General features: G+C 50.3%; 1 protein-coding gene across 3 annotated transcripts in view; it reads left to right on the forward strand.

Annotated features, from left to right (window-relative positions):
• The window catches only part of FBXW7 (F-box and WD repeat domain containing 7), a 541360-nt gene that overhangs the window by 236235 nt on the left and 278005 nt on the right, over nucleotides 1-27120 (forward strand). For all 3 annotated transcript variants that reach the window (XM_078775834.1, XM_078775836.1, XM_078775835.1), the window contains one exon: nucleotides 13278-13360. In XM_078775834.1, coding sequence (XP_078631960.1) covers nucleotides 13278-13360 — 83 coding nt within the window. The remainder of the gene's footprint in view (nucleotides 1-13277; nucleotides 13361-27120) is intronic.

The following is a 27120-nucleotide window of genomic DNA, read 5'->3' on the forward strand; positions in this document are numbered from 1 at the left end:
ATACAAATTGGATCCGATAGACTGTTGAACTTTTCACTTATTTAGCAAGTCCGACAGTTGTCATTCTGTGCACCTGGTTGAGTTCCATCAGGCTGCTTCCTCCTCATCTCGGCAGGTACATTCTCGGGATGCACTGATTTTTGAAGAACATTTTGTTGATGGTGAGGGGTTTCCTTGTTTTGATATCTAGCTTATTGATTTCCGCTTGTGGCCAGTTTATTATTCTGAAATTATATCGGAACACTGGTAGAGGGAGTTGGTTTATGGCTTTGATTTTGTTGCTTGTCGAGAGTTAAGTTTTCAGCATCAGCCTCGTTCTATTGTTATATCCCCTCGCACATCAGCCTCATATCCCCTCACACTCCTCCACTCATTCTATGCATGTAGTCTTTGGTAATTGTTTTGCACATTTGTTTGTGACATATTTGGTAGCCTCTTCTACTCCAAGGTATTTGTGTGATGCTCCGTTGTCTAGTTCCTGTATTGGTGTATTTCTGTCGATTTTACATTGTCCATTTTATTTGGTTTACCTTGTACTAATGTGCACTTGACACACTTGTCAGGCCGAATTCCATTTGAATGTTTGTTGGAGTACTGTTTCACTCATTTCCAATTTTTTGTCGTTTGGTACAAAGCATTCAGTCATCGTGTCACCTTGTATCTTTGGTCCTTCTTCACTTATAATAGATGTAAGGATGTATCTGTGTCCTTGCTCATTGATGAAGTTGCGCAGTGGGTCCAAAGCCAGGCAAAACATGTTATTCCAAAGCTCCATTTCTTTCTCAATCAGTTTGATTATTTGGGGGTTGATCTTGTGCGATTGCATACATTCTATAATCCATGAATGTGGGACACAATCAAAAGCTTTTTTTATAGTCTGTCTAGGCTCTGGCGAATTTGATTATCCATCCTCAACAATTTTCAAGTATGACATAACAAGATTGAAAAATGCGAGGAATGTCCAAAACAAAGGAAACTGCATTGTGTGAGTGAATGCATCTCCTTATTTTCCAACGTACGGGTAATTTACAGTGCAGAGAACCCGACGCAATAAGTGCTGTTTTCTGCCACATTGCTTCATCACGGTGTCTGCCATTAGACGCTCATCTTTTTTATTCAGTTTGACCAAGTGATAACTTATTGAATAGTCAACATCTCCAGTCAAAAGCACTTTAAAGGAAAACTTTCCAAACAGGTGATCCAGGCACAAGGCATTTGTCAACAAAGATGGTTTCTAAACAAGATATGCACCATGCTACATTCATGTTTCTTGGCATGGTTGCCACCTGTTATCAACTTTAATAATGAATTCTAGTTGTTCCAAGAAAAAGGATAAGTTAAATGTTTATGTTAAAAAACTTCCATTGGTTGATTAATTATTGTTAAGTTTTGGTTGTTGGAGAGATTCATTGATTGGGTTTTGTTGAGCACTTGTTCATCCGTTGTTCAGCCATCAATTAAACAAATGTTGAGAAAGAGATAGTCTGTTGTATTTTGCGTTTTCCCTCCATTTTTCACAACTCTTCCCAATTTTTGCATTATTGGTTTGCTTTCCTTTTAGTCTAAATGTAGATGCGACCTGATTGGTTGTGCAGCATGTGAGATCACCGTTTGAATCTTCTGAGGTCACAACTTCATCCATTTTGGTTCAGAAGGTTCACTCAACTCTTGTTGCCTCTGCTACCACATGAGGATGGAGATTTTGTTTTCACCCCTGTTTGTTTGTGTGTGTCTGTGAGCAGGATTTCTCAAAAGGTTATGGGTGGATTCGGACGAAATTTGGTGGATAGGTTGGGTATATGTGACAAGGATGAAATTATTACATTTTGGTGAAGATCCGGATCCGGCTACTATAATTTTTCCGAGATTCTTCACCAGTGAGAGATTAGGCCAAAAATTATATATAGCATGGTATCTCAGAGCATTATGGATGTATTTGGACAAAACTTGGTGGACCGGTTGGGTGTGTGACAAGGAAGAATTGATTAGATTTTGATGAAGATTTGAATCTGGATCCGGATACAAGAATTTTTAAAAATTATTCTTCAACATTGAGAGATGGGGTGTAAAAACGATATATAGCACAATATTTAAAAGGTTGACGGATTTGGACAAAACTTGGTGGATGAGTTGGGGAGGTGACAGGAACAAGCTATTCGATTTTGGTTCAGGTCCGGATGCTGATCCGGCCCATCAGTGGGATATCAAACATAAACTGTTCAGCCTGGCAGAGGTATGCGCTCGACCGAGTGCTGTTCAAGTTGATATAGTGTAACTACCGAGGCTTTGAGTAGCGATTGCATTGCACAAGGAGTGTGGGAGAGTGTATTGACTTTTGGCTTCAGTAGTGCAGACTAAAATGGTGATTTAATTGTGTACACATGCCATTAAAAGGTAAAGATTGGCTACTCACGCACATTTCCCAGAAGCATAGTGCAGCAGCCATCAGTAATACTGTTCCAGGTGGCACAGACTCATGTGCAGTTAATAAGTAATTGTCACCTTGGCAATTTTTACTCTCCTCATTTGTGGAGTTTATGAGTAAGAACTTTAAAATACCAGTTTACAGCAGCTTTTGATTTTTGGAAAGCAAAGAATTTCTGATGGATTGTGTCTTGATTTATTATGGGTGAAAACAGAGGATTTTACAATCTGGCATTGTTGTTCTTATTGCTTTGTTTTGGAGCACTGACAAAATCTTCACTTTTTTTTTTTTGTTTTTTTGTATACAAGATCGAGGCTCGTGAAAGAGCGAACATTAATCACACAGAAAGACAAACCGACACATATAACATCGGGAGCGGTAGACAAGATGGGGAGAGAGGGTGAAGGACACAAACACAACATTTGAGAGCAGGGACCGAGAGACATGGAGACATCGAGACATCGAGAGATCTGAGAGGGGGCGAGGGCTTTGGGGGGGGGGGGGGCATGGGAAGGGGGCGGTGGGAGAGGTATAAAACATATGGACACTGCCAGGACTTCCAGGAAAGAAGTTGGAATTTCAAACAAGGTGGATCTGGGGTGAATTAGCGGGGGTAGAAAAGATCAAGGTTTTGGATGGGGGAAGATAAGAGATGGTGGTGAACAGCTGTTTTAAAGACCTGGAGGGAGGAGTGGGATTGAAGGGAGTGAGGGAGTTTGTTCCAGAGGCGGGAGAAAAGAGGAATGAAAGAGTGAAGGTGAGCAGAGAGCCGAGATTTCGGCAGTTTAACCATCAGAGGGTTACTGGCAGATCTTGTGCGACCTGGAGGAATATTTGGGGGACAGAGCACAGAGAGAGCTGGGGGTGCAAGGCTGGAGAGGAGTCGGTAGAAGACAGAAAGAACACCTACCTGCCTGCGGTGAGTGAGTGAAAGGCCCTCAGAGATAGCTTCATCGCGGGAGATTCCAATAATTCTGAAAGCTTTGGTTTCAACAGCGTGAAGCCAAGCTAGGTGTGAGGCAGGAGCACCGGCCCATAGGGGAGAACAGTATTCCATTGAGCTGCGGATGAAAGCCTTGTATGTGGTGAGGAGCTCAGGTGTGCCGAGGAAGGACTTCGCACGATGGAGGATGCCCAGTCGGCGACTGGCTTTGGAGGCCAGCTTGGAAATGTGGTTTTCCCAAGAAAGATCATGGCAGATAGTGAGACCCAAAAGCTTGAGCGACAGAACTTCTTGGAGAGGATTGTTGAGAAAGTAGATGGGAGGGTTGTCCAGTCGATCTTTTCGGAGAGACATAGTAAGAGTGTGAGATTTGTCAGGATTGAAAGACATGTTCCACTTGTTTGACCAGTCTGTGATTTTGTCCAAGTCTTCAGAGAGTGAGGAGGCTGCAGACTGCCGATCTGAGGGAAGAGGAATGGAGCGGCAGAGAGTGGAGTCATCAGCAAAGAGATAGAGAGGATTTTCAAGAGAGTCAGAGAGATCATTGATGAAGACCAGAAAAAGCACGGGGCCCAGAACACTGCCTTGGGGAACTCCAGCCTGAACAGGAAGAGGAGATGAGAGAAACCCATTCAGGGCCACACGTTGACGACGATTAGAGAGGAAGTCCGCCAGCCATGCGTGGAGATTTCCATGGATACCAAAGGAGGAGAGTTTGGTGAGCAGAGCGGGGTGCCAGACCGTGTCGAAGGCACGTGATATGTCGAGGGAGACAGCTCTAATTTCCTGTTTGGCATCGAGGACCTCCATCCATTGTTGAGACAGCAGAAGCAGCATGTCCAGAGTAGAGTGACCTGGTCTGAAACCAAATTGATGATCAGAGATCAAGCCATTGGAGAAGAGGAAAGATTTCATATCCGAAGCAATGATGGATTCCATGACTTTGCTGATAATTGGGAGAAGGCTGATTGGTCTGTAGTTGCTAGGATCTGTTTTTGCACCTTTTTTGTGCAAAGCGGTGATGTTGGCTGATTTCCAAGCAGATGGCAGTTGACCTTGAGCAAAAGAGAGGGTGAAGAGAACAGAGAGAGGGTGAGATAGAGCAGCAGAGCAGGATTTTAGGACCCGTGGGCTGATGCCGTCGGGTCCAGTTGCAGAATCAGAGTCGAGGGTTGACAGAAACTTTTCCACCTTGTGAGGAGGAAAGGACATGGAGTCCAGGAGCAGCAGGGTACGACTGGGTATGGTGGGTACAGAGAGGGATGGGTTTGGGACACAAGATTTAGAGGCAAACACAGAGCTGAGGCATTCAGCTTTTTCACGTGCGGAGTCAGCTGTGTAGCCGTTTGAGGTAAGGGAGGGGATGGAGGGGGAACAAACACCAGAAACGGATTTGACCAGACGCCACCAGGATTTCGAAGAGGGAGACAGATAAGAGAGTTCGGTCTTGAGAACGGAGAGATATTGTTTCCTGGCTCTCCTGAGGGTGGACACACACTTCTTTCGGGCTTTGTGAAAGGCAATGAGATTTCCTTCCGTTGGATTTGCTTTCCAGGAGACGAAGGCAAGTTGTTTCTGGGCAACAGCCTCACCACAAGATTCCGTGTACCATGGACGGGAGGAAGGGTATGACAACTGAAGACGAGATGGGATAAATCTGTGCATGAGAGAGAGCAATTTACTTTGGAAGAATTCCCAGGATGAGTTGATGTCAGAGGTGGTAGAGATGGGAGACCAGTCCAGATGATTGATGGCTGCTTGAAGACCGTGCCAGTTGGCCTGAGTGAAATGCCAGACTCGTCGACGCTGAGCAGGCTCCCTGAGGATGGTCAGAGAGATGTCCACTTTAACAAGGACATGATCAGATGATCCGATTGGAGCAGAAGAAGAGCAGCAGACATTTTCAGGGAAGTTAGTCATAACCAAGTCCAGAAGAGAAGATGTTCCATTGACTGAGATCCGGGTCGGGAAATTGACAGATTGTGTCAGTCCCAGTGAGTCGCAGAAGTCCTTTGCTGAGGATCCATGGCTGGTGAGAGAGGTACCCACACCCAGCCAACTGGCATGATGACAGTTGAAATCACCACATATGAGGAAGAGAGAGTTGGTATGAGTAGATAGAAGTTGGTCCATATTATCAGACAGCGAGATGTAGATGGAGTCATCACTGTTTGGTGGACGGTACAACACACATATGAACAAGAGGTGGGAGCGAAGGGGAAGCCGTAGCCAGAGGTATTCCTGGGGGTGAGGTGGAGAGAGTGCAGTGCAGGGCGAGTGAGGAAGAGAGTTTTTGATAAAGATAGCAACCCCGCCTCCAGGATGAGGCTCAGGTCTATCATACCGGAGGAGGGAGTAGCCCGGGAGAGATACTAAGGAATCAGTGACATCATAAAGGAGGAAAGTTTCTGTTAAGCAGATCACGTCTGGTTTGACAGAAGCAACCTGTATGGAGAGATCAGTTAAGTTTGAACGAAGGCCCCGGATGTTTGAGGTCCATACCGTTAATGAAGAGGAAGGGGGAGCATCAGATACAGAACAGGGGGGAGGAGGGTAGGGTAAGATGTGGAAGAGGTGGAAGAGGTAGGGAGAGCTGTTGAAGGTGTGTCAGAGATTGCAGAATAGCTCGGAGAAAGGGAAGGATGGGGCGGACAAAAGGTTTGATGGTGATTGGTTGAGGCACAATTAGGTGTTATTTGAGGAGGGGGAAGAGCGAGGCAGAAGTTTGGGGGAGATGGAGGTGAGAGTTGGAAGGGGGAAGAAGCGGGGAGGACGCTTTGAGGAGGGGGAGTGAGAGGGGGGAACTTGAGAAGCAATGAGGGTGGGGAGATTTGAAGGGGAGGGGTGAGGGGGGAGTTTGTGAGGGAAGGGACAAGGGGAGGGATTTGAAAGGGATGGGATATGGGGGAGATTTGGAGGGGAGGGGTGAGGCAGGAGTCTAGGAGGGGAGGGGCGAGGGGGCGTCTTGGTGGGGAGGGGTGAGGGGGTAGTTTAGGAGGGAGGGGGCAAGGGGGGAGATTTGAAAGGGATGGGTGATGGGGAAGATTTGGAGGGGAGGGGTGATGGGGAAGATTTGGAGGGGAGGGGTTATGGGGAAGATTTGGAGGGGAGGGGTGAGATTGGATTTTAGAAAGTGTACGATTTATGGGAAACGAACATTTATTGCAAAATGAGTTTCTTGTGACCTTCGAGTTAAAAATACGTTTAAGGATGCTGGATGGAGGATGGAGTGCAGGAGAGTTTAGGGAATGTAGAAAAAAGGCACTATATATGAATGATCGTTTTAAGGCCATTTTTCCTGCTAGGGCGGGGGTTAGCCTTGCGGGCCCCATGACAATCATGGTTCCCTGTTTGAGGCAATGTTTTTTATGGCCGGATGCCCTTCCTGACGCCAATCTCCAACCTGACTATAGGAGATGGATATTTTTTTTGGGATGAATTGATTTGGTGAGCAAGTCGAAAGCAGCCTTTTAAAGAAGAAGAAGAAAAAGGTGTTATAAAATATGACGGAATACATAACTTGAGGGGAAAGTGTAAACAACAACAACACAACATGCATTTTAAAGGCCATTTTCCCTGCTAGAGCGGGGGTTAGCCTTGCGGTCCCCATGACAATCTTCTCCATTTTGCCCTATTTTCTGCATCTCTCCTTGTTAACCCCCTTGCCCGCATTTCTTCTTCCACCATCTTTAGCCAAGTCTTTCTCGGTCTTCCCCGTCTTCTACTTCCTTCTACATTCATTTCCATCACTCTTCTCAACCAGTCACTTTCATCCTTCCTCAACACATGACCAAACCATCTCAACCTGTTCCTCTTCACAGCATCAATCACAGGCTCTATTCCCATCATCTTTCGCAATTCATCATTTGTCTTCCTCTCTCTCAACGATACTCCGCACATCCGTCGAACCATTCGCATTTCCACCCTTTCCAACCTTCGTTGCTGCTCTACGTTCATTACCCATGTCTCGCTCCCATAAATCACAACACTTCTCACACATGCAGCATACACCTTTCCCTTCAGCTTCAACGACACTCCCCTCTTCATCAGCACGCCACTCAATTCCCGAAACTTCTGCCATGCACATCTCACTCGAGCAACCGTTGCCGAGTCTGATCCACCTTCTCCATTCAGCATGTCTCCGAGGTAGCAAAATGTTTTCACACCTTCCAGCTTCACGCCGTCTCCAAGATCCAACTCAACATTTCCTCCATCTGCAGCTCCCTCTGTGCACACCTTCCATTTGAATGTAGCTGCCACACTGGTTAATGACCCTCTCAGACCACTACATTTTTGATGAACCCACTCAGCGCACATTGTACATTGAATGGAGTTCACTCCGACACCCTTCCTACACACAGCACAGGGCCACTTCCCAGTTCTTTCCACCTCACCACATGCTTTACCACTTGCCATCACCTTCGTCTTTCCGATATTCACCTTCAGACCTTTTGTCTCCATACATTCCTTCCACGTGTTCATCTTTTCCTTCAGTCCATCCATACTTTCTGCAATCAACACCAGATCATCTGCATACAACAACTCCCACGGTAAACCCTCCTTTACGTTCTGAGCCAGCACCTCCATCACAGCTACAAATAGTAGTGGACTTAGTACCGACCCCTGATGCACTCCCACCTTCACCTCAAACTCACCACTGTTCCCGTCCTTCGTCCTTACAGCTGTGCGCGCTCTTTTGTACATTGCCATCACTACTCTGATCAACCATTCCTCCACTCCTAACTTCCTCAATGCCCATATCAATACTTTGCGTGGAACCCGATCGAATGCTTTCTCCAGATCAACAAACCCAAGAAACAACTTCTTCCTCTTCTCCATGTACTTCTCCTGCAACTGCCTCACAATGAAAAGCACGTCTGTCGTTCCTCTTCCTGGCATAAATCCAAACTGCATTTCGTCGATCTTCACTTTCTTCCTTATCCTTCCCTCCAACACCCTTTCCAATACCTTCATTCCATGCTCCAATAACTTTATCGCTCGGTACGAGCCACACTCCAGAGGGTCACCTTTCCCCTTGTATAGAGGGACGAGGGTACTCAGTTCCCAATTCACTGGAATGCGGCCTTCTTTCACCACCAGATTACAGATCTCTGTCATTCTCTTCACACCCCAACTTCCTGCTGCCTTCAACATATCAACATAGGGGAAAGTGTAAACATTGAAGGTTAATAACAGTGAAAACTATCTGTGGAAATGGGGGAGAAACACGTGGTCGAAGAACGAACGAACGAATAAGAATGAATAAACGAATGAGAATGAATAAACGAATGAGAACAGAGAAGGAAATTTTTTTTTTTTTTTTTTTTGAGTTGAGATTTACACTAGGAAGTAGGCTATAGGTGAAAAGACTGGGAATACAGAGAACGAAAGTTATTGGATCACAAACGACGGACCGCTGAGAGAAAAACAAAGCCTCAAGGTTGTACAGTGTACACTGTACAAGGCCTCAAGACACGACACGAATTAACACGATTTTCAATACAGGTATGAAAGATTTGCACCGAAAAATCTTCGTCGGGACACAATATACGTACAACACCATAAATATATACAGTTTTAACGAAAATACAAATGGGAACAATCACTTAACTTCGATTTCTTGTGTGTGTGTGATTCACTTGTGATTCACTTTTAATGAATCAAAGCTTTTAAGTGTCGAGTGTCAAAGCTTTACAAGATTTTGAAAATGGCATGTTTATATTTACATTGTTTTTTTTCTTCAACATTGATTTATGTCACTCCAGTTATCATTCCAAATATCCTATTGAACTCTCGTACATTTTGGCGTGGAAATGATTCGACCTGAAGTTTCACATGGTTTGTCTTTGTTCAACCCCAGTCCACCTCACTCAAGGAAATGGAGGCAAATGGGATTGTGTTATTGTAAACAGCCCATAGCCCCGGGGCCTTTTCGTGGACCCCGGGAGCACACGCGACCGCTTCCATGGACCTGATCCCACCTACTTCCAGGGGTGGTGGAGGAGGGTGGGTCAGGATCACACTCGCCACCTTTGTCAACGAAAGTGTTGCCAGACGGGTTCAACGGATAGGATCAGACTTGCTCCTGCAGTCCCATCAGGTTTTAAAGCTCAGTTGCCATAATAGTGGTCTTTGGGCTGCTTGATGAACCTACTGTCATGGCCAAAAATATTGGCACCCTTGCACTGTTTTCAAATAACTCACAATTTTCTCGAAAAATAAGTTCAACAAAACAAAAAAAAGCTGAAAGAATTACTAAATCTTAGCTTATTCCATACAGAAATCCAAAAATGGCACAGACAATGTTATTGGCACCTTTTAGAGGTTGTTAGAAATAATTCGATTTCAAGCAGCTGATTCTCCTTTACTTTGGAATTGAACTCACCTATGGTGAGTTGCAGGTGTCTGCAATATAAAAATCACTCATTCAACCAGTTTGAATAGGGGAAAAGAGGCATTCTGCTGTTTTGTGTCACTATGTGACACCACAATGAGCATGGAGAAAAGAAAGAAAACCAGAGAATTGTCTGAGGAAGGTCAGACACAAGATTGTAGCCAAGCATGGACAATCTCAAGGCTTCAAGTCCATCTTCCGAGACCTTGATGTTCCTGTGTCCACCGTATGCAATGTTATCAGGAAGTTTAAGGCCCATGGCACTGCAGCCAACCTCCCTGGATGTGGCCGCAAGAGAAAACTTGATCGAAGATTGCAGCGAAGGATTGGTCGAATGGTGGACTAAGCCCCTCAATCAACTGCCAAACAGATTCAAGCTGACCTTTTTATTTTATTTTATTTTTTTGTATACTGAATCGAGGCTCGTGAAAGAGCTAACATTTATTTCACAAACAAATCAACCAGACAAACAAAATATACAAAAAGAGGGAGCGGAAGACAAGATGGGGAGAGAAGGGGAAGCACACAAACACAACATTTGAGAGCAGGGAGATGTGTGGGACAGGGAGGGCTTGGGAGGAGGAGGCATGGGAAGGGGGGGGGGGGGTGGGAAAAGTATAAAACACAAGGACACCAAGGACTTCCAGTACAGAAGTTGGTATTTGAAAAAAGTGGATTTGGGGTGAAATTAGCGGGGGTAGAAAAGATCAAGGTTTTGGATGGGGGAAGATAAGAGATGGTGGTGAACAGCTATTTTAAAGACCTGGAGGGTGGAGTGGGATTGAAGAGAGTGAGGGAGTTTGTTCCAGAGGTTGGAGAAAAGAGGAATGAAGGAGTGAAGGAGTGAAGGTGAGCGGAGAGTCTTGATTTTGGCAGTTTGACCATAAGATGGTTGCAGGCAGATCTTGTGCGACCTGTAGGAATATTTGGGGGACAGAGCCCAGAGAGAGCTGGGGGGGGGGGGGGGCAAGGCCAGAGAGGAGTCGGTAGAAGACGGAAAGACCACCAACCTGCCTGCGGTGAGTGGGTGAAAGGCCCTTGGAGTTAGCTTCATCGCGGGAGATTCCAATGATTCTGAACGCTTTGGTTTCAAAGACACACAGACCTTCAGACACAAAGTACGACAGTTTCAACTCGCACCATCCATCGCCAACTCAATGAAAGGGGGTTCTTTGGTAGGAGACCCAGGAGGACCCCACTGCCGAGAGAGACAGACAGACAGACAGACAGATGGATATACATACAGAATAAAACCCAACTGGAGTTTGCCAAAACACACCTGAACAAGCCAAAATCCTTCTGGGATAATGTCCTGTGGTCAGATGAGACCAAATTAGAGCTTTTAAGGTAAAGCACATCATCTCTATGTTTACAGAAAACAAAATGAAACCTTCAAAGAAAAGAACACCTTCCCTACAGTCAAACATGGAGGAGGTTCAGTGATGTTTTGGGGTTGCTGTGCTGCATCTAGCACTGGGTGCCTTGAATGTGTGCATGGCATCATGAAATCAGGAGATTACCAAGCCATTTTGGAGCGCAATTTTCAACCCAGTGTCAGAAAGCTGGCTCTCCGTCGAAGGTCATGGGTATTGCAGCAGGACAATGACCCCAAACACATTTCAAAAAGCACCCAGGAATGGTTTAAGACAAAACGCTGGACTGTTCTGAAGTGTCCAGCAATGAGTCCAGATCTAAATCCCATTGAACACCTGTGGGTAGATCTGAAAACAGCAGTTGGGAGAAGGCACCCTTAAAATCTGGGAGAACTGGAGCAGTTTGCACAAGAAGAGTGGGACACACTACCAGTAGAGAGGTGTAGGAAGTTCATTCATGGCTATAGGAAGTGCTTGACTGCAGTTATTTGTCCAAAAGTTGTTCTGCCAAATATTAAGTCGAGGATGTCAATAATTTTGTCAATGCCATTTTTTTTAATTTTCTGATTTAAAAGGATATATGAAGTTCTGAATCAAAAACAAAGGTTCTGTATTATTAACAGTGAAATAAAGAATTGTGGAGACCAAATACTTTTGTCAATTTCAACTTCTTTTTAGAGAAAATTGTGAGTTGTTTGAAAAAAGTGCAAGGGTGCCAATATTTTTTCCATGACTGTACATGGACATTTATTCAGCCATCTCTCCATTTTCTATTCATTCTTTGGTCTTACCAGCCTTGCAGACAAACCACATCTTTGGATTTCCATTTATCTCTAATTTTCCTGAATGATGCTTTTTGCTTTTCCTTTTAAGTGTGCACTGCCTCCCAAATATGATTTTGAACACGCCAGTGAAATACGAGGTAAATGTGGCAATACCCCCTTCAGTTTGTGAATGTCCTTTCTTTGATGAGGTTAAGATGTTGATGCACATGCGTTTCTTTGATCAACAACAACAACAACAACAACATGCATTTTAAGGCCATGTTCCCTGCTAGAGCGGGGGTTAGCCTTGCGGTCCCCATGACAATTTTCTCCATTTTGCCCTATTTTCTGCATCTCTCCTTGTTAACCCCCTTGCCCGCATTTCTTCTTCCACCATCTTTAGCCAAGTTAAGTTAACCTTTAGCTAACCCTAACCCTAACCCTTTCTTTGATCGAAGTACCAATTTATCAGAGTTCACGATGCAGGTAATTTGTCACCAATGCTCTGTCAAGCAAGGAAAGACTTCCATCAGTGATATATATATTTGTCTTTTGGGATTCAATGGCAGCTTGCACCTTGAATAAATTCTGCAAGTTTCCTTCTGTCTCACTAAGTTGGAAAGAATATTTGCTCAGCTTGCCCATGACTTGTAATATCAAAAAAGATGAGCTATCCAGTGTTACATTGATTGGTTAAATCCTTAAACTAAAAGTCCTTACACCTTGAGCAATGTAACCAACTAAATGATGCAATGGACTGACTGCCCCCCCCCACCCCCCGCCCAACTCAACCTGTTTATTGCTGTCTCGCTTTCTCCCATAATCCATCATTTGTCTGCTTTGCGGTCCATTGGCTTGGTGTACCTCGCAGGCCTTGAAGCGACCACGCATGCTTCTCAGAGTACCCGCTTCATGAATTCTTCTCTGTAACCCACGATACTTCTCCAACTCTTTTTCGCATTGTCATCTGTCCTGCAGTCCTGCATTTTGATTTGCGTTTCTCCTCCATCAGTCCCATCTCTTCTGGTTTCATCCCCAAGCCACTCGAGACCTATTTATCAGTGTAATGCTGCCTGATGCCTGTTGGCTAGAATTTCTTGCTTTGTGATCTTCAAAACCAATGCCAGTCCAAACTGCACACCCATGAAGCAGCCTGTATGTTCCTAGGGTAATAGTGTGGTCAGATATGTCATTTAATGCACTTGTGGCCTGTCCAAAACCCTCCTTGAAACGCAAATCTAACCACTTCCTGTGTTGTCTTTTTCTCCCATGTTTCCCTTCCCTTCCCACCCTTCTTTTAATTCTCGCCGCCTCTGCATCATCTTGGTGTCGATGGCGACCACCACGCTGCCCGATCAACCTAATGTGGTTTGAGCAGATGAAACGCAAGTCTGAACATGGGCCTGACATGAGAGCTTTTTCCCCCGGAAAGAAACCTTGTAAGGGTTCAGAACATCCAAGGTATGGAGATACCCGGAAGCACACACTTGCCTTTGGAATCCTGCTGTTTCTGCTTGTCTGGAACCTCTAAAAAAAAAAAAAAAGCACTCGTTAGTTAAAACAAAATTCACTTGCTCCGCTGTGATCCTCGGTGCTTGTGTACAAAAGACTTTTTGAAGTATTTCACTTTTCCGTGTTGTCATTTTGTTCCTTTTCAATTGCTTAATCTCCGTGTAGGAAATTTAAAGATTGTGTTCAAAGGCTCGTTTGTTTTTTACACGAGACATGAAAGAGAGCACGTGTCGGAAGCATTACTTCATTGAATGTACGACGAGCATTGCAGGAGATGGGTTGTTTTTCTTTCTAATTTGAACGTGATGCCACTCATGAGTACAGGAGAGAATTCACTTTTAATCTCCAGCCCCGTGCGGCTGCATTGAAATTGTCAAGGAAAATAACTTTGATTCCCAACCAAGTTTGTTTGCTTGTTTTAAAAAAAGAAAGATATCCAGTTCAGTCTGTGGCAAAATTGATATTTGGATTGTAGCAAATTATTATTTATTTTATTTGGCTCTTTAATCTTTTTTTTTTTTTTTTTCTATCCTGGTTTTTTTTACTACTTCTTTACTTGTTGCAGAAAAACTCAAGTGTTCCTTCCTTTTATTTCACCTTAATTTTAACATGTTGGAAATTGGTCGTCTCACGTGCACGTGACACTTTTTTTTCTATTTCGAGGAAATGTATTTTTGCATGCACCCGAGCATAGCTTTCCCTTTTTATTGGCCGATTTGTGAGAGTCTGGAAGTCTGGTGGTTGCTTCAGCATCAATTCTCTTGTACTTGGAAAAGTAAAGGCTTCGAGAGAACTTGTTATAATTACTGGAAACAGGGATTAACCTTCAACTTTAAACTGCTTGATTAAAATGGTCTTGCTCTTCTTGTTATTTAACGGCCACGATTATTCCCACATTCTTGTGGTGTTCGCCAGGCGAAGCTTTCCCTAGTCTTTCACAAACTGGCATGGCCAGGCCTGACGATCATCGACTCAGGTTGAGGCAGAAATTTCTAATTTATTCATGGTGCCGGTGATAGTTTGCCTACTCTTCACGAAGGACACCGGCGGATCTTTAACATCCACCAACGAATACTTGCAGACGGGACTCTTAAATGGTCTTCCTATTCCATCCTAAAGTTGGATCGGTTGCTTGGATTGGAAACCTGGTTTGGTTGAAAATACTATTCTTACTGAAGTGGTGTTCTAATCGTCGTTATTGTTCGTTGACCTTGCTTGCCTGATATGAAAGTATCCAGTCGAAAGAACTGCAAGTAATTCCAATTAATTGTTGGCTGCAAGAAAAGTACCAGCGAGAGATTCTAAAAGTAACTAGAACAGCACTCGGTGAAGTGCAAACTTCCACCAGGCTGACCACTTTACGTTTTGTATCCCACTAATAGGTTGGATCTGCTTCCTGACCATTCGTCCTTGTCACACACCAAAATTTCATCAGCCTGTTATTGTCAGCTACCCAACTCATCCACCAAGTTTTTGTCATAATCCATCCACAACTTTTTGAGATATTGTGCTTGATATGGTTTTTTGTCCAATTTCTCAATGGCGAAGAAGCACTTGTGAAATTAAAAAAATTCTCGTATCTGGATCCAAATCCAGAGCTTCACCAATATTGAATCAATTGCTCCTTGTCACACACCCAATTTGTCCACCAAGTTTCATCCAAATCTGTCCATAACTTTTGAGATGCTCTGCTCACTGATGAATAAACAGACAAATGCCTTCAGTGGTAGAGGTAACTCTCCCACTGGTGGTAGAAACCTGTGATATTTGTAAATCGAGTTGTTTTGTTATTAAATAGAATAATCCCAATCTTTAAACTCAGGAAAATCTGCAGTTTCTAAATTGTTTCTCAGTCTTCTACCTCGCATTGATGTATTGAAGGCTCAGCATGTTGGTCGAGCCAGAATCGTGTGATTACTCGCATATTTGAATGAACGAATGTTGAACAAATCATTTTGGCTGCAAGTTGTGTAAAACGTTTACCGATAACATTTGCTGATAAATTGGCACGAGAACAACCGACTTGGTTGCCAGCACTGTCGGAGAAACTGGTTGCATCCCCGTGCGTGACCACTTGTAATCAGAGTTGCTTTGTGTCAGTCCTCCCACCCTCTTCTCTTGCCATTTTAGTTGGGATTCAATTAAAATTGGATTTTCATTATTGTTGGGGCAGTTTGTCTACGTAGAACATGTACTTCAAATCCCATCATTGTGATCTGGTAGTTGTTGATCCCAGTATCTTTTGATACTGGGAAACTTTTGACACCGAATTAATCGATATAATTTTTGAATAACCGGCGAATGAAAACATTTATACTCGATTCGTAACAAGTATGCTTGCTTTAAACTTGTTTTGTGAAATTGGAAACTTTTATACCATGCATCAACAATTGTATCATAAACAGAAATTTGCATAAATGTTTGCGTTAAGTAATTTGAATGTATTCACACAGCTGCCGCTTAATTTTCTTTGCCCTTTTCCTGTCTCATCTCTAAATCTTGCATCTCTAAGCTGGGAAGTTTTTCCTGGACGGCTGTGTGCTGACAAATGTTTTTATTTTCCATTCCTCATCATTGTACACCTGCTTTGGACGTCTTCTTATCTAATATTTGCATAGTTGTTTAGCAGTGGTGAGTTGTGGATTTTGGAAAAATAAGAATAATGATGGATGCGCATGTTGGTAAAAAATGTATATGATACAGGAAACAATGTTTGAATCTGACATCTGTGTCATCCAAGGAGGTACTTAAATGTACACAACCCATGACACTTGCATTTTTAACTGTTTTTCACAAACATTTATTCAACCAATCATTACCTCCGCCACTGAAGGTAGACGGGTCTTTGGGGTCTTTGGTCTGTCTGTTTGTCTGCTTGTATGTCAATTACCTACAGGTCACATTTTTACTCCGATCTTCACAAAGTTTCATTACCTGGTAGATAGAGGCAGTGACAAGCTAGAAGCCTCTTGTTTTTGAGATCAATAGGTCAATAGGTGAAGGTCACATACATTACAAATTTTTAACCGATTCAGATAATATCTATGTTTATACTGTGCATATAACTGAAAAACATGGGTGGACGATAAACCCTCGTTGAGGCGAAGTCTTGGTCGACCCCTGTGCATATGTCTATTAATTACATACTGTTTGAACGCAAGTTGTGCAGTGTCTATGAATTACTTATTATTGGACCATGTCTACATCTTCATTACTTCTTAATTGTGTACTTTTGGGACATAACTTATACATAATGTAGACCTTTAGAGCCCTTACACCCTTTCGACCCCTTGGACCTTCTCGACCCCTTTCGAGTTTAGACCACTTTTAAACCTTGTCTACCCCTTGGACCTTTTTAAGACCCTTTAAATGTTTACACCCTTTCGGCCCCTTTGACTCCGAAGACGCTTTAGAATCCTAAGAACCCTATGACACTTAAATACCCCAAAGAGCCTTAAGACCCCTATGGCCTTCAAGACTCCAAAGACTCATTCAAGACACCATACACCCCAATGATCCTTAATCGCCCAAAGACCCCGAATACCCCTTAAAACCACAAATACCCTGAATACCCAATGAACCCCAAAGATCCCAGAGACCTGCAAGACCACAAAGACCCTTACCCTTTCGACCCTGCACAACCCTAAGACCCTTTAAGACACTTAAGACCCTTTTTAACCCTAAGACACCTCGGATCCGAAGACCTTGTTGAACCGATTGACCTCATTAAAACCCTTAGTCCCTGAAGACGCTGTAGATCCTTAGACCTTCTGGCTGAGGGTCTTCTGCAATAACACTTGAGGTTCACCAGTCATACTCAAACCGCTCCCCATTACCAAGTACCAAGCTCAGAGGGTGTAAAAGATAATTAATTAAATAAGGTCCTCTTTTATGTTCTAAAGAGGAAGCCAAGTCCCATGTGGCAGAGGCCAGACCCATGTTGCAAAGAAGGCAGCCCCACTTGGCGTAGACCAAAAGTTGTGGATGGATTTGGGCAAAACTTGGTTGGACAGGTTGTGTGTGTGTGACAAGGACAAATTGATTATATTTTGGTGAAGATCCGGGGGCAGGGTACTGGAATTTTAAAACTGTTTGAGTGATTCTTCACCATTGAGTGATCGGGCTAAAACAATATATATACACTACTCACAATAAGTTATGGATATTGTGGGAGTGAGTTTATTTTTTTTATCAGGATTAGGGTTCGGGTATTGAAATCAAGAATGCTGTGTTTTTTCACACTCATTAATAACCATAGAATTAGGACCAACAACTTTTTTCAACATAATTAATACACAAAATCAACCACACCGAAGAACCTGCCAATATCCCTAACTTATTGTGAGTAGTGTATGTAGCTCACGTTATCTCAAAAAGTTATTACTGATTCGGAGGAAACTTGGTGAACAGGTTGGATGTGTGACAAGGATTAATTGATTCGATTTTGGTGATCTGGATCCGAAAACGAGAATTAAAATATATATATATACAACACAGCACAACAACATGCATTTTAAGGCCATTTTCCCTGCTAGAGCGGGGGTTAGCCTTGCGGTCCCCATGACAATCTTCTCCATTTTGCCCTATTTTCTGCATCTCTCCTTGTTAACCCTTGTTAATTAAAAAAAATAAAATATATATATGAAGTTATTTTTCACCATTGATAGATGGGGCCAAAAAGGATGTTACAGTAAAGCATGATATTTCAAAAAGCTGTGGACGAGATGTGGCAAGACGCTAGATCTCGTGGTGTCCTTCGCAAAAACTGTACGAGTTATCACCGGCATGAAGGACAAAGTATATATTGCTGCCCTAACTGCTGCTGGGAAGGCAATGGCAAACCATGAAGCATAATCCTTGCTGTGAGAGTATTTGGGCATATACAACCACCTGATATCACTATATCCACAGCAGATGGACACTCAGTACAATTCATTACTGAAATGTGATATCAAAGCCTTGTTTCATAAATTCATCCAACATGGCTGTAGCTAACATGCTGCAGCAGGCAAGCTAACCTCAAGCTTGAGCTCAGCTTTGTGTGCTTCTTTTGAATGTGCTGTCGAATTTTTTTTTTCTGATCCTTCAAAAGTGGCTTTTGAGGTGAGACGGCCACAATCAGCAAGCAGTTCTGCTTGAATTGTTGAAATGCAGCTCAAAAGCTTGAATGATGACCGAGATATAGATATAGATAGATAGATACCCCTGTAGCGGCTACCGCTGGGTTTTCACAATCGTCTTGCACCTATCAAGGACGCGGAGCGATCACCATGCCGGGCTCGTCCAGGACGCCCGGGCAGGCTCGCCCTCAACTTGCCAGGCCGCAGCCAGGACGCTGGGCCACGCCCCCTCTCGCCTTTCCTGGGCAAACGCTCCGGGATAATTTGTATATATATTGCTGCCCGATAAACGGGCTTTTCAGAGTGCCTGAGTGTTTGGTTTGATTAAAGCAACTCGGATGAATTCCAGCTTTTTGTCGCGTCCATTCTTCCGATCGACGTGGGAGCCCCAGCTCCTTCATTGGTGACCTACCGACATGGACACGGCAGTCGCCCTTAAACTGCCTACCTTCTGGGAGGCTCACGCGGCGGTTTGGTTCGCACAGGCGGATTCCCTGTTCGCCCTGCGAGGCATCATGGCCGACGACACCCGCTTCCACCATGTGGTAGCAGCGCTCGGTTCGGCCACCGCGCCCTGAGCCTCCTCGAGAGCCCGCCAGCCGCTGACAAATACGGCGCGATTAAGAAGCTTCTCCTCGACGCTTTCGCCCTCCCATCGGCGGAACGCGCACGGCGCCTGCTCGACCTGCCCGAGCTCGGCGACACGCGCCCTTCCGAGCGAATGGACTACATGCTTTCACTGCTCGGCGAGCACTCTCCGGCATTCCTGTTCCGGGAGCTGTTCCTCCGTCAGCTGCCTAACCCGGTACGCCTCGCCCTGGCAAGCACGACGATCACAGATCCCCGGGCCCTTGCCAGAGAAGCCGACAAGATCTCCGCCGCAGGACAGCGCATCGCAGCGGCGACATGGGACCCACCGCCGTCCGACGCAACACCCATGGCGCCCGAGCACCCGGCACGGTCGACGACCGAACTGCCGACGCAATTGACGGCCGCTACACCGAGCCGACCACCTCCAGCACGACGACCGGGGCCTCCACCTGACCAAGCGTGGTGTTACTATCATGCCAGGTTCGGACAGAAGGCCCGGACATGCCGACCCCCGTGCACCTTCGGCAGGCCGGGAAACGGCCGGGCCGGCGTTCATTACCAGCCATGAGCGCCGGCCACACGGGCAACTTACTGTTCATCACGGATAAAGCGTCCGGACGGCGCTTCCTGTGCGACACCGGCGCCCAACTGAGCGTCATACCCGCCTATGACCAGGACAGGCAATCCGCGGTTTGCGGCCCCTCCTTGGTTGCGGCCAACGGATCGACCATCCGCACCTTCGGCCCGCGCAACGTCACCCTCTGCTTCGGCGGCCAACGCTTTGCTTGGACGTTCGTAACCGCAAACGTGCCCATGGCTCTGCTAGGCGCCGACTTCCTCTGCGCACACGGACTGCTGGTGGACGTCCAACGGCGTCGTTTAATCAACGCCGAAACCTTCAGCTCCCTGGTATGCACATTGAGCAGCTCCGCGCCGGCCGAGCTGGCATGCGCCGTCCCGGCGGCGAACGAGTTTGCTCGCCTGCTCACGGAGGTCCCGGCCCTCACGCGGCCGACGTTTTCGGCCGTCGCAGTACGGCATGGGATCGAGCACCACATACCAACCACGGGCCCGCCGGTCTACGCCAGGGCTCCGCGGCCTCGACCCAGCCAAGCTCGCCGTGGCGAAGGCCGAATTCGACGCGTTGGAGCACCTCGGCATCGTGCGGCGCTCCGATAGCGCGTGGGCCTCGCCACTGCACATCGTGCCAAAGCCGGGGGGTGGATGGCGCCCGTGTGGCGACTACCGCCGTCTCAATGACGCTACCACCCCCGACAGGTACCCGATCCCGCATATCCAAGACTTCTCCGCCCGTCTGGCGGGACGGGTCATTTTTTCGAAAATTGATCTCATACGGGGATATCACCAGGTACCTGTCAGGGCGGCCGACGTCCCTAAAACGGCAGTCATCACGCCGTTCGGCTTATTCGAATTCTTGCGGATGCCGTTTGGTCTCAAGAACGCGGCTCAGGCGTTCCAGCGCTTGATGGACGGCATGCTGCGTGACCTGCCGTTCCTTTTCGTTTACCTGGACGACATCCTCGTCGCCAGCACGTCCCGGGCCGAGCACCTCCTCCACCTCCGAACACTGTTCGGGCGCCTCAGCGAGCACGGCCTCATCGTCAACCCGGCCAAATGCCATTTCGGCACGACGGCCGTTGATTTTTTGGGCCACCACATCACCAAGAACGGGGCCGTGCCGCTGCCAACCAAGGTCGAGGCCATCACCACGTTCCCGCGTCCCCGCACCATAAAGGCCCTGCAGGAATTCCTGGGAATGGTGAATTTTTATCACCGCTTCGTGCCCCGCGCTGCTCAACTCATGCGGCCCCTCTACGAAGCCCTCCGGGGCAAGCCGGCCAAGCACGACATCGCCTGGTCCGCAGCAATGGATGCGGCCTTCCAAAGCTCAAAGCGGGCCCTCGCCGATGCAACACTGCTCGCTCACCCGGTGCTCAACGCTCCCATCGCCCTCACCACGGATGCCTCCGACTACGCGGTGGGCGCCGTACATGAGCAATGGGTGAACGGGGTTTGGCAGCCACTCGCTTTTTTCAGCCGGCAGCTCCGGCCGAACGAGCTCAAATACAGCACGTTTGACCGGGAGCTCCTCGGTCTACACCTGGCCGTCCGCCATTTCCGCCACCTCCTGGAGGGCCGACCTTTCACGGCGTTCGTCGACCACAAGCCGTTGGTTTACGCCATGGCCAAGGTCACGGAGCCGTGGTCGGCCCGCCAACAGCGCCACCTCTCCGCCGTGTCGGAGTTTACCATGGACATCCGGCACGTCGCCGGCAAAAACAACGCCGTGGCCGACTGTCTTTCCCGGGCCAGCGCGAACGCGGTCCACCTGGGCGTGGACTTTGCGCTTATGGCGGCGGACCAAACCACCGACACCACGGTGCAAGCCCTCCGGGCGGCGGACACGGGCCTCCGCCTGGCCGACATCCCCTTCGCGGACACTGTCCTGCTCTGCGACGTCTCCCAAGGCCAGCCTCGCCCCATCGTGCCCGTCACCTGGCAACGCCGCATCTTCGCCTCCCTCCACGGCCTTTCCCACCCGGGCCGGAAAGCTTCCCAGAAGCTGGTGTCGGCGCGATTCGTCTGGCACGGCATTCGTCGGGACGTCCGCGATTGGACCAGCACCTGCACGGCCTGCCAACGGGCCAAGGTCCACCGACGACACACCCAGGCCCCGCTGGCACCTTTCACCGTGCCCGAACGATGTTTCGACCACGTCAACGTGGATCTGTTGGGCCCCCTCCCCCCGTCACGGGGGTTCACACACCTGCTCACCATGGTGGACAGGACCACCAGGTGGCCGGAGGCCGTTCCCCTCATCTCCACCACCACCGCCGACGTGGCGCAGGCTTTCATCGCCACCTGGGTCGCCCGCTTCGGCGCACCGGCGGACATCTCGTCAGACCGCGGACCACAGTTCACCTCCGAGCTGTGGGGCGCGGTCGCCCGCAACCTGGGGGTCAAGCTCCACCGTACTACGGCCTACCACCCCCAAGCAAACGGGTTGTGCGAGCGATTCCACCGCTCCATGAAGGCCGCGCTCATGGCCGGCCTTCAAGACGGCGGTTGGGCCGACCGGCTGCCGTGGGTCCTTTTGGGCCTCCGCACGGCCCCCAAGGAGGACCTCCAGGCATCCACCGCCGAGCTTGTCTATGGCCAGGCGCTACGCGTCCCGGGCGAATTCGTGCCCGACGCTACCAGTCCCTGGTCCGCAGCTCACCAGCGCTCGGACCTCCAGGAGGCCGCCCGACGGTTTGCCCCCGTGCCAACATCCCACCACGGTGACCCCCAGTCCTACGTCCCCCCAGCACTTCGCAAAGCGGAGTATGTTTTTGTGCGTCACGACGCACATCGGGGGCCACTCCGGCCGCCGTACGACGGGCCCTTCCGGGTGCTGCGACGGGACGACAAGTCGTTCGTCATCGACATCGGCGGCAGGTCGGACCGGATTGCGGTGGACCGCCTCAAGCCGGCGCACGTGGACGTCGACCACCCACCACGGGTGGCCCTTCCGCCGCGGCGAGGCCGCCCCCCCGTCCACGGTGCCCCCCACTCGACCGCCCACCACCACACCGGACCCCCTCCCACGACCCGCCAGGGGTCGCTTCGGCCGGGTCATCAGGACCCCCCTCAAATTTACCCTGCCGGTGCAAGTCGATTCTGGGGGGACGTGTGTAGCGGCTACCGCTGGGTTTTCACAATCGCCTTGCACCTATCAAGGACGCGGAGCGATCACCATGCCGGGCTCGTCCAGGACGCCCGGGCAGGCTCGCCCTCAACTTGCCAGGCCGCAGCCAGGACGCTGGGCCACGCCCCCTCTCGCCTTTCCTGGGCAAACGCTCCGGGATAATTTGTATATATATTGCTGCCCGATAAACGGGCTTTTCAGAGTGCCTGAGTGTTTGGTTTGATTAAAGCAACTCGGATGAATTCCAGCTTTTTGTCGCGTCCATTCTTCCGATCGACGTGGGAGCCCCAGCTCCTTCATTGGTGACCTACCGACATGGACACGGCAGTCGCCCTTAAACTGCCTACCTTCTGGGAGGCTCACGCGGCGGTTTGGTTCGCACAGGCGGATTCCCTGTTCGCCCTGCGAGGCATCATGGCCGACGACACCCGCTTCCACCATGTGGTAGCAGCGCTCGGTTCGGCCACCGCGCCCTGAGCCTCCTCGAGAGCCCGCCAGCCGCTGACAAATACGGCGCGATTAAGAAGCTTCTCCTCGACGCTTTCGCCCTCCCATCGGCGGAACGCGCACGGCGCCTGCTCGACCTGCCCGAGCTCGGCGACACGCGCCCTTCCGAGCGAATGGACTACATGCTTTCACTGCTCGGCGAGCACTCTCCGGCATTCCTGTTCCGGGAGCTGTTCCTCCGTCAGCTGCCTAACCCGGTACGCCTCGCCCTGGCAAGCACGACGATCACAGATCCCCGGGCCCTTGCCAGAGAAGCCGACAAGATCTCCGCCGCAGGACAGCGCATCGCAGCGGCGACATGGGACCCACCGCCGTCCGACGCAACACCCATGGCGCCCGAGCACCCGGCACGGTCGACGACCGAACTGCCGACGCAATTGACGGCCGCTACACCGAGCCGACCACCTCCAGCACGACGACCGGGGCCTCCACCTGACCAAGCGTGGTGTTACTATCATGCCAGGTTCGGACAGAAGGCCCGGACATGCCGACCCCCGTGCACCTTCGGCAGGCCGGGAAACGGCCGGGCCGGCGTTCATTACCAGCCATGAGCGCCGGCCACACGGGCAACTTACTGTTCATCACGGATAAAGCGTCCGGACGGCGCTTCCTGTGCGACACCGGCGCCCAACTGAGCGTCATACCCGCCTATGACCAGGACAGGCAATCCGCGGTTTGCGGCCCCTCCTTGGTTGCGGCCAACGGATCGACCATCCGCACCTTCGGCCCGCGCAACGTCACCCTCTGCTTCGGCGGCCAACGCTTTGCTTGGACGTTCGTAACCGCAAACGTGCCCATGGCTCTGCTAGGCGCCGACTTCCTCTGCGCACACGGACTGCTGGTGGACGTCCAACGGCGTCGTTTAATCAACGCCGAAACCTTCAGCTCCCTGGTATGCACATTGAGCAGCTCCGCGCCGGCCGAGCTGGCATGCGCCGTCCCGGCGGCGAACGAGTTTGCTCGCCTGCTCACGGAGGTCCCGGCCCTCACGCGGCCGACGTTTTCGGCCGTCGCAGTACGGCATGGGATCGAGCACCACATACCAACCACGGGCCCGCCGGTCTACGCCAGGGCTCCGCGGCCTCGACCCAGCCAAGCTCGCCGTGGCGAAGGCCGAATTCGACGCGTTGGAGCACCTCGGCATCGTGCGGCGCTCCGATAGCGCGTGGGCCTCGCCACTGCACATCGTGCCAAAGCCGGGGGGTGGATGGCGCCCGTGTGGCGACTACCGCCGTCTCAATGACGCTACCACCCCCGACAGGTACCCGATCCCGCATATCCAAGACTTCTCCGCCCGTCTGGCGGGACGGGTCATTTTTTCGAAAATTGATCTCATACGGGGATATCACCAGGTACCTGTCAGGGCGGCCGACGTCCCTAAAACGGCAGTCATCACGCCGTTCGGCTTATTCGAATTCTTGCGGATGCCGTTTGGTCTCAAGAACGCGGCTCAGGCGTTCCAGCGCTTGATGGACGGCATGCTGCGTGACCTGCCGTTCCTTTTCGTTTACCTGGACGACATCCTCGTCGCCAGCACGTCCCGGGCCGAGCACCTCCTCCACCTCCGAACACTGTTCGGGCGCCTCAGCGAGCACGGCCTCATCGTCAACCCGGCCAAATGCCATTTCGGCACGACGGCCGTTGATTTTTTGGGCCACCACATCACCAAGAACGGGGCCGTGCCGCTGCCAACCAAGGTCGAGGCCATCACCACGTTCCCGCGTCCCCGCACCATAAAGGCCCTGCAGGAATTCCTGGGAATGGTGAATTTTTATCACCGCTTCGTGCCCCGCGCTGCTCAACTCATGCGGCCCCTCTACGAAGCCCTCCGGGGCAAGCCGGCCAAGCACGACATCGCCTGGTCCGCAGCAATGGATGCGGCCTTCCAAAGCTCAAAGCGGGCCCTCGCCGATGCAACACTGCTCGCTCACCCGGTGCTCAACGCTCCCATCGCCCTCACCACGGATGCCTCCGACTACGCGGTGGGCGCCGTACATGAGCAATGGGTGAACGGGGTTTGGCAGCCACTCGCTTTTTTCAGCCGGCAGCTCCGGCCGAACGAGCTCAAATACAGCACGTTTGACCGGGAGCTCCTCGGTCTACACCTGGCCGTCCGCCATTTCCGCCACCTCCTGGAGGGCCGACCTTTCACGGCGTTCGTCGACCACAAGCCGTTGGTTTACGCCATGGCCAAGGTCACGGAGCCGTGGTCGGCCCGCCAACAGCGCCACCTCTCCGCCGTGTCGGAGTTTACCATGGACATCCGGCACGTCGCCGGCAAAAACAACGCCGTGGCCGACTGTCTTTCCCGGGCCAGCGCGAACGCGGTCCACCTGGGCGTGGACTTTGCGCTTATGGCGGCGGACCAAACCACCGACACCACGGTGCAAGCCCTCCGGGCGGCGGACACGGGCCTCCGCCTGGCCGACATCCCCTTCGCGGACACTGTCCTGCTCTGCGACGTCTCCCAAGGCCAGCCTCGCCCCATCGTGCCCGTCACCTGGCAACGCCGCATCTTCGCCTCCCTCCACGGCCTTTCCCACCCGGGCCGGAAAGCTTCCCAGAAGCTGGTGTCGGCGCGATTCGTCTGGCACGGCATTCGTCGGGACGTCCGCGATTGGACCAGCACCTGCACGGCCTGCCAACGGGCCAAGGTCCACCGACGACACACCCAGGCCCCGCTGGCACCTTTCACCGTGCCCGAACGATGTTTCGACCACGTCAACGTGGATCTGTTGGGCCCCCTCCCCCCGTCACGGGGGTTCACACACCTGCTCACCATGGTGGACAGGACCACCAGGTGGCCGGAGGCCGTTCCCCTCATCTCCACCACCACCGCCGACGTGGCGCAGGCTTTCATCGCCACCTGGGTCGCCCGCTTCGGCGCACCGGCGGACATCTCGTCAGACCGCGGACCACAGTTCACCTCCGAGCTGTGGGGCGCGGTCGCCCGCAACCTGGGGGTCAAGCTCCACCGTACTACGGCCTACCACCCCCAAGCAAACGGGTTGTGCGAGCGATTCCACCGCTCCATGAAGGCCGCGCTCATGGCCGGCCTTCAAGACGGCGGTTGGGCCGACCGGCTGCCGTGGGTCCTTTTGGGCCTCCGCACGGCCCCCAAGGAGGACCTCCAGGCATCCACCGCCGAGCTTGTCTATGGCCAGGCGCTACGCGTCCCGGGCGAATTCGTGCCCGACGCTACCAGTCCCTGGTCCGCAGCTCACCAGCGCTCGGACCTCCAGGAGGCCGCCCGACGGTTTGCCCCCGTGCCAACATCCCACCACGGTGACCCCCAGTCCTACGTCCCCCCAGCACTTCGCAAAGCGGAGTATGTTTTTGTGCGTCACGACGCACATCGGGGGCCACTCCGGCCGCCGTACGACGGGCCCTTCCGGGTGCTGCGACGGGACGACAAGTCGTTCGTCATCGACATCGGCGGCAGGTCGGACCGGATTGCGGTGGACCGCCTCAAGCCGGCGCACGTGGACGTCGACCACCCACCACGGGTGGCCCTTCCGCCGCGGCGAGGCCGCCCCCCCGTCCACGGTGCCCCCCACTCGACCGCCCACCACCACACCGGACCCCCTCCCACGACCCGCCAGGGGTCGCTTCGGCCGGGTCATCAGGACCCCCCTCAAATTTACCCTGCCGGTGCAAGTCGATTCTGGGGGGACGTGTGTAGCGGCTACCGCTGGGTTTTCACAATCGCCTTGCACCTATCAAGGACGCGGAGCGATCACCATGCCGGGCTCGTCCAGGACGCCCGGGCAGGCTCGCCCTCA

This window comes from Myxine glutinosa, chromosome 4, assembly GCF_964187855.1.
Source record: "Myxine glutinosa chromosome 4, kmMyxGlut1.1, whole genome shotgun sequence".
Taxonomy (NCBI): domain Eukaryota; kingdom Metazoa; phylum Chordata; class Myxini; order Myxiniformes; family Myxinidae; genus Myxine; species Myxine glutinosa.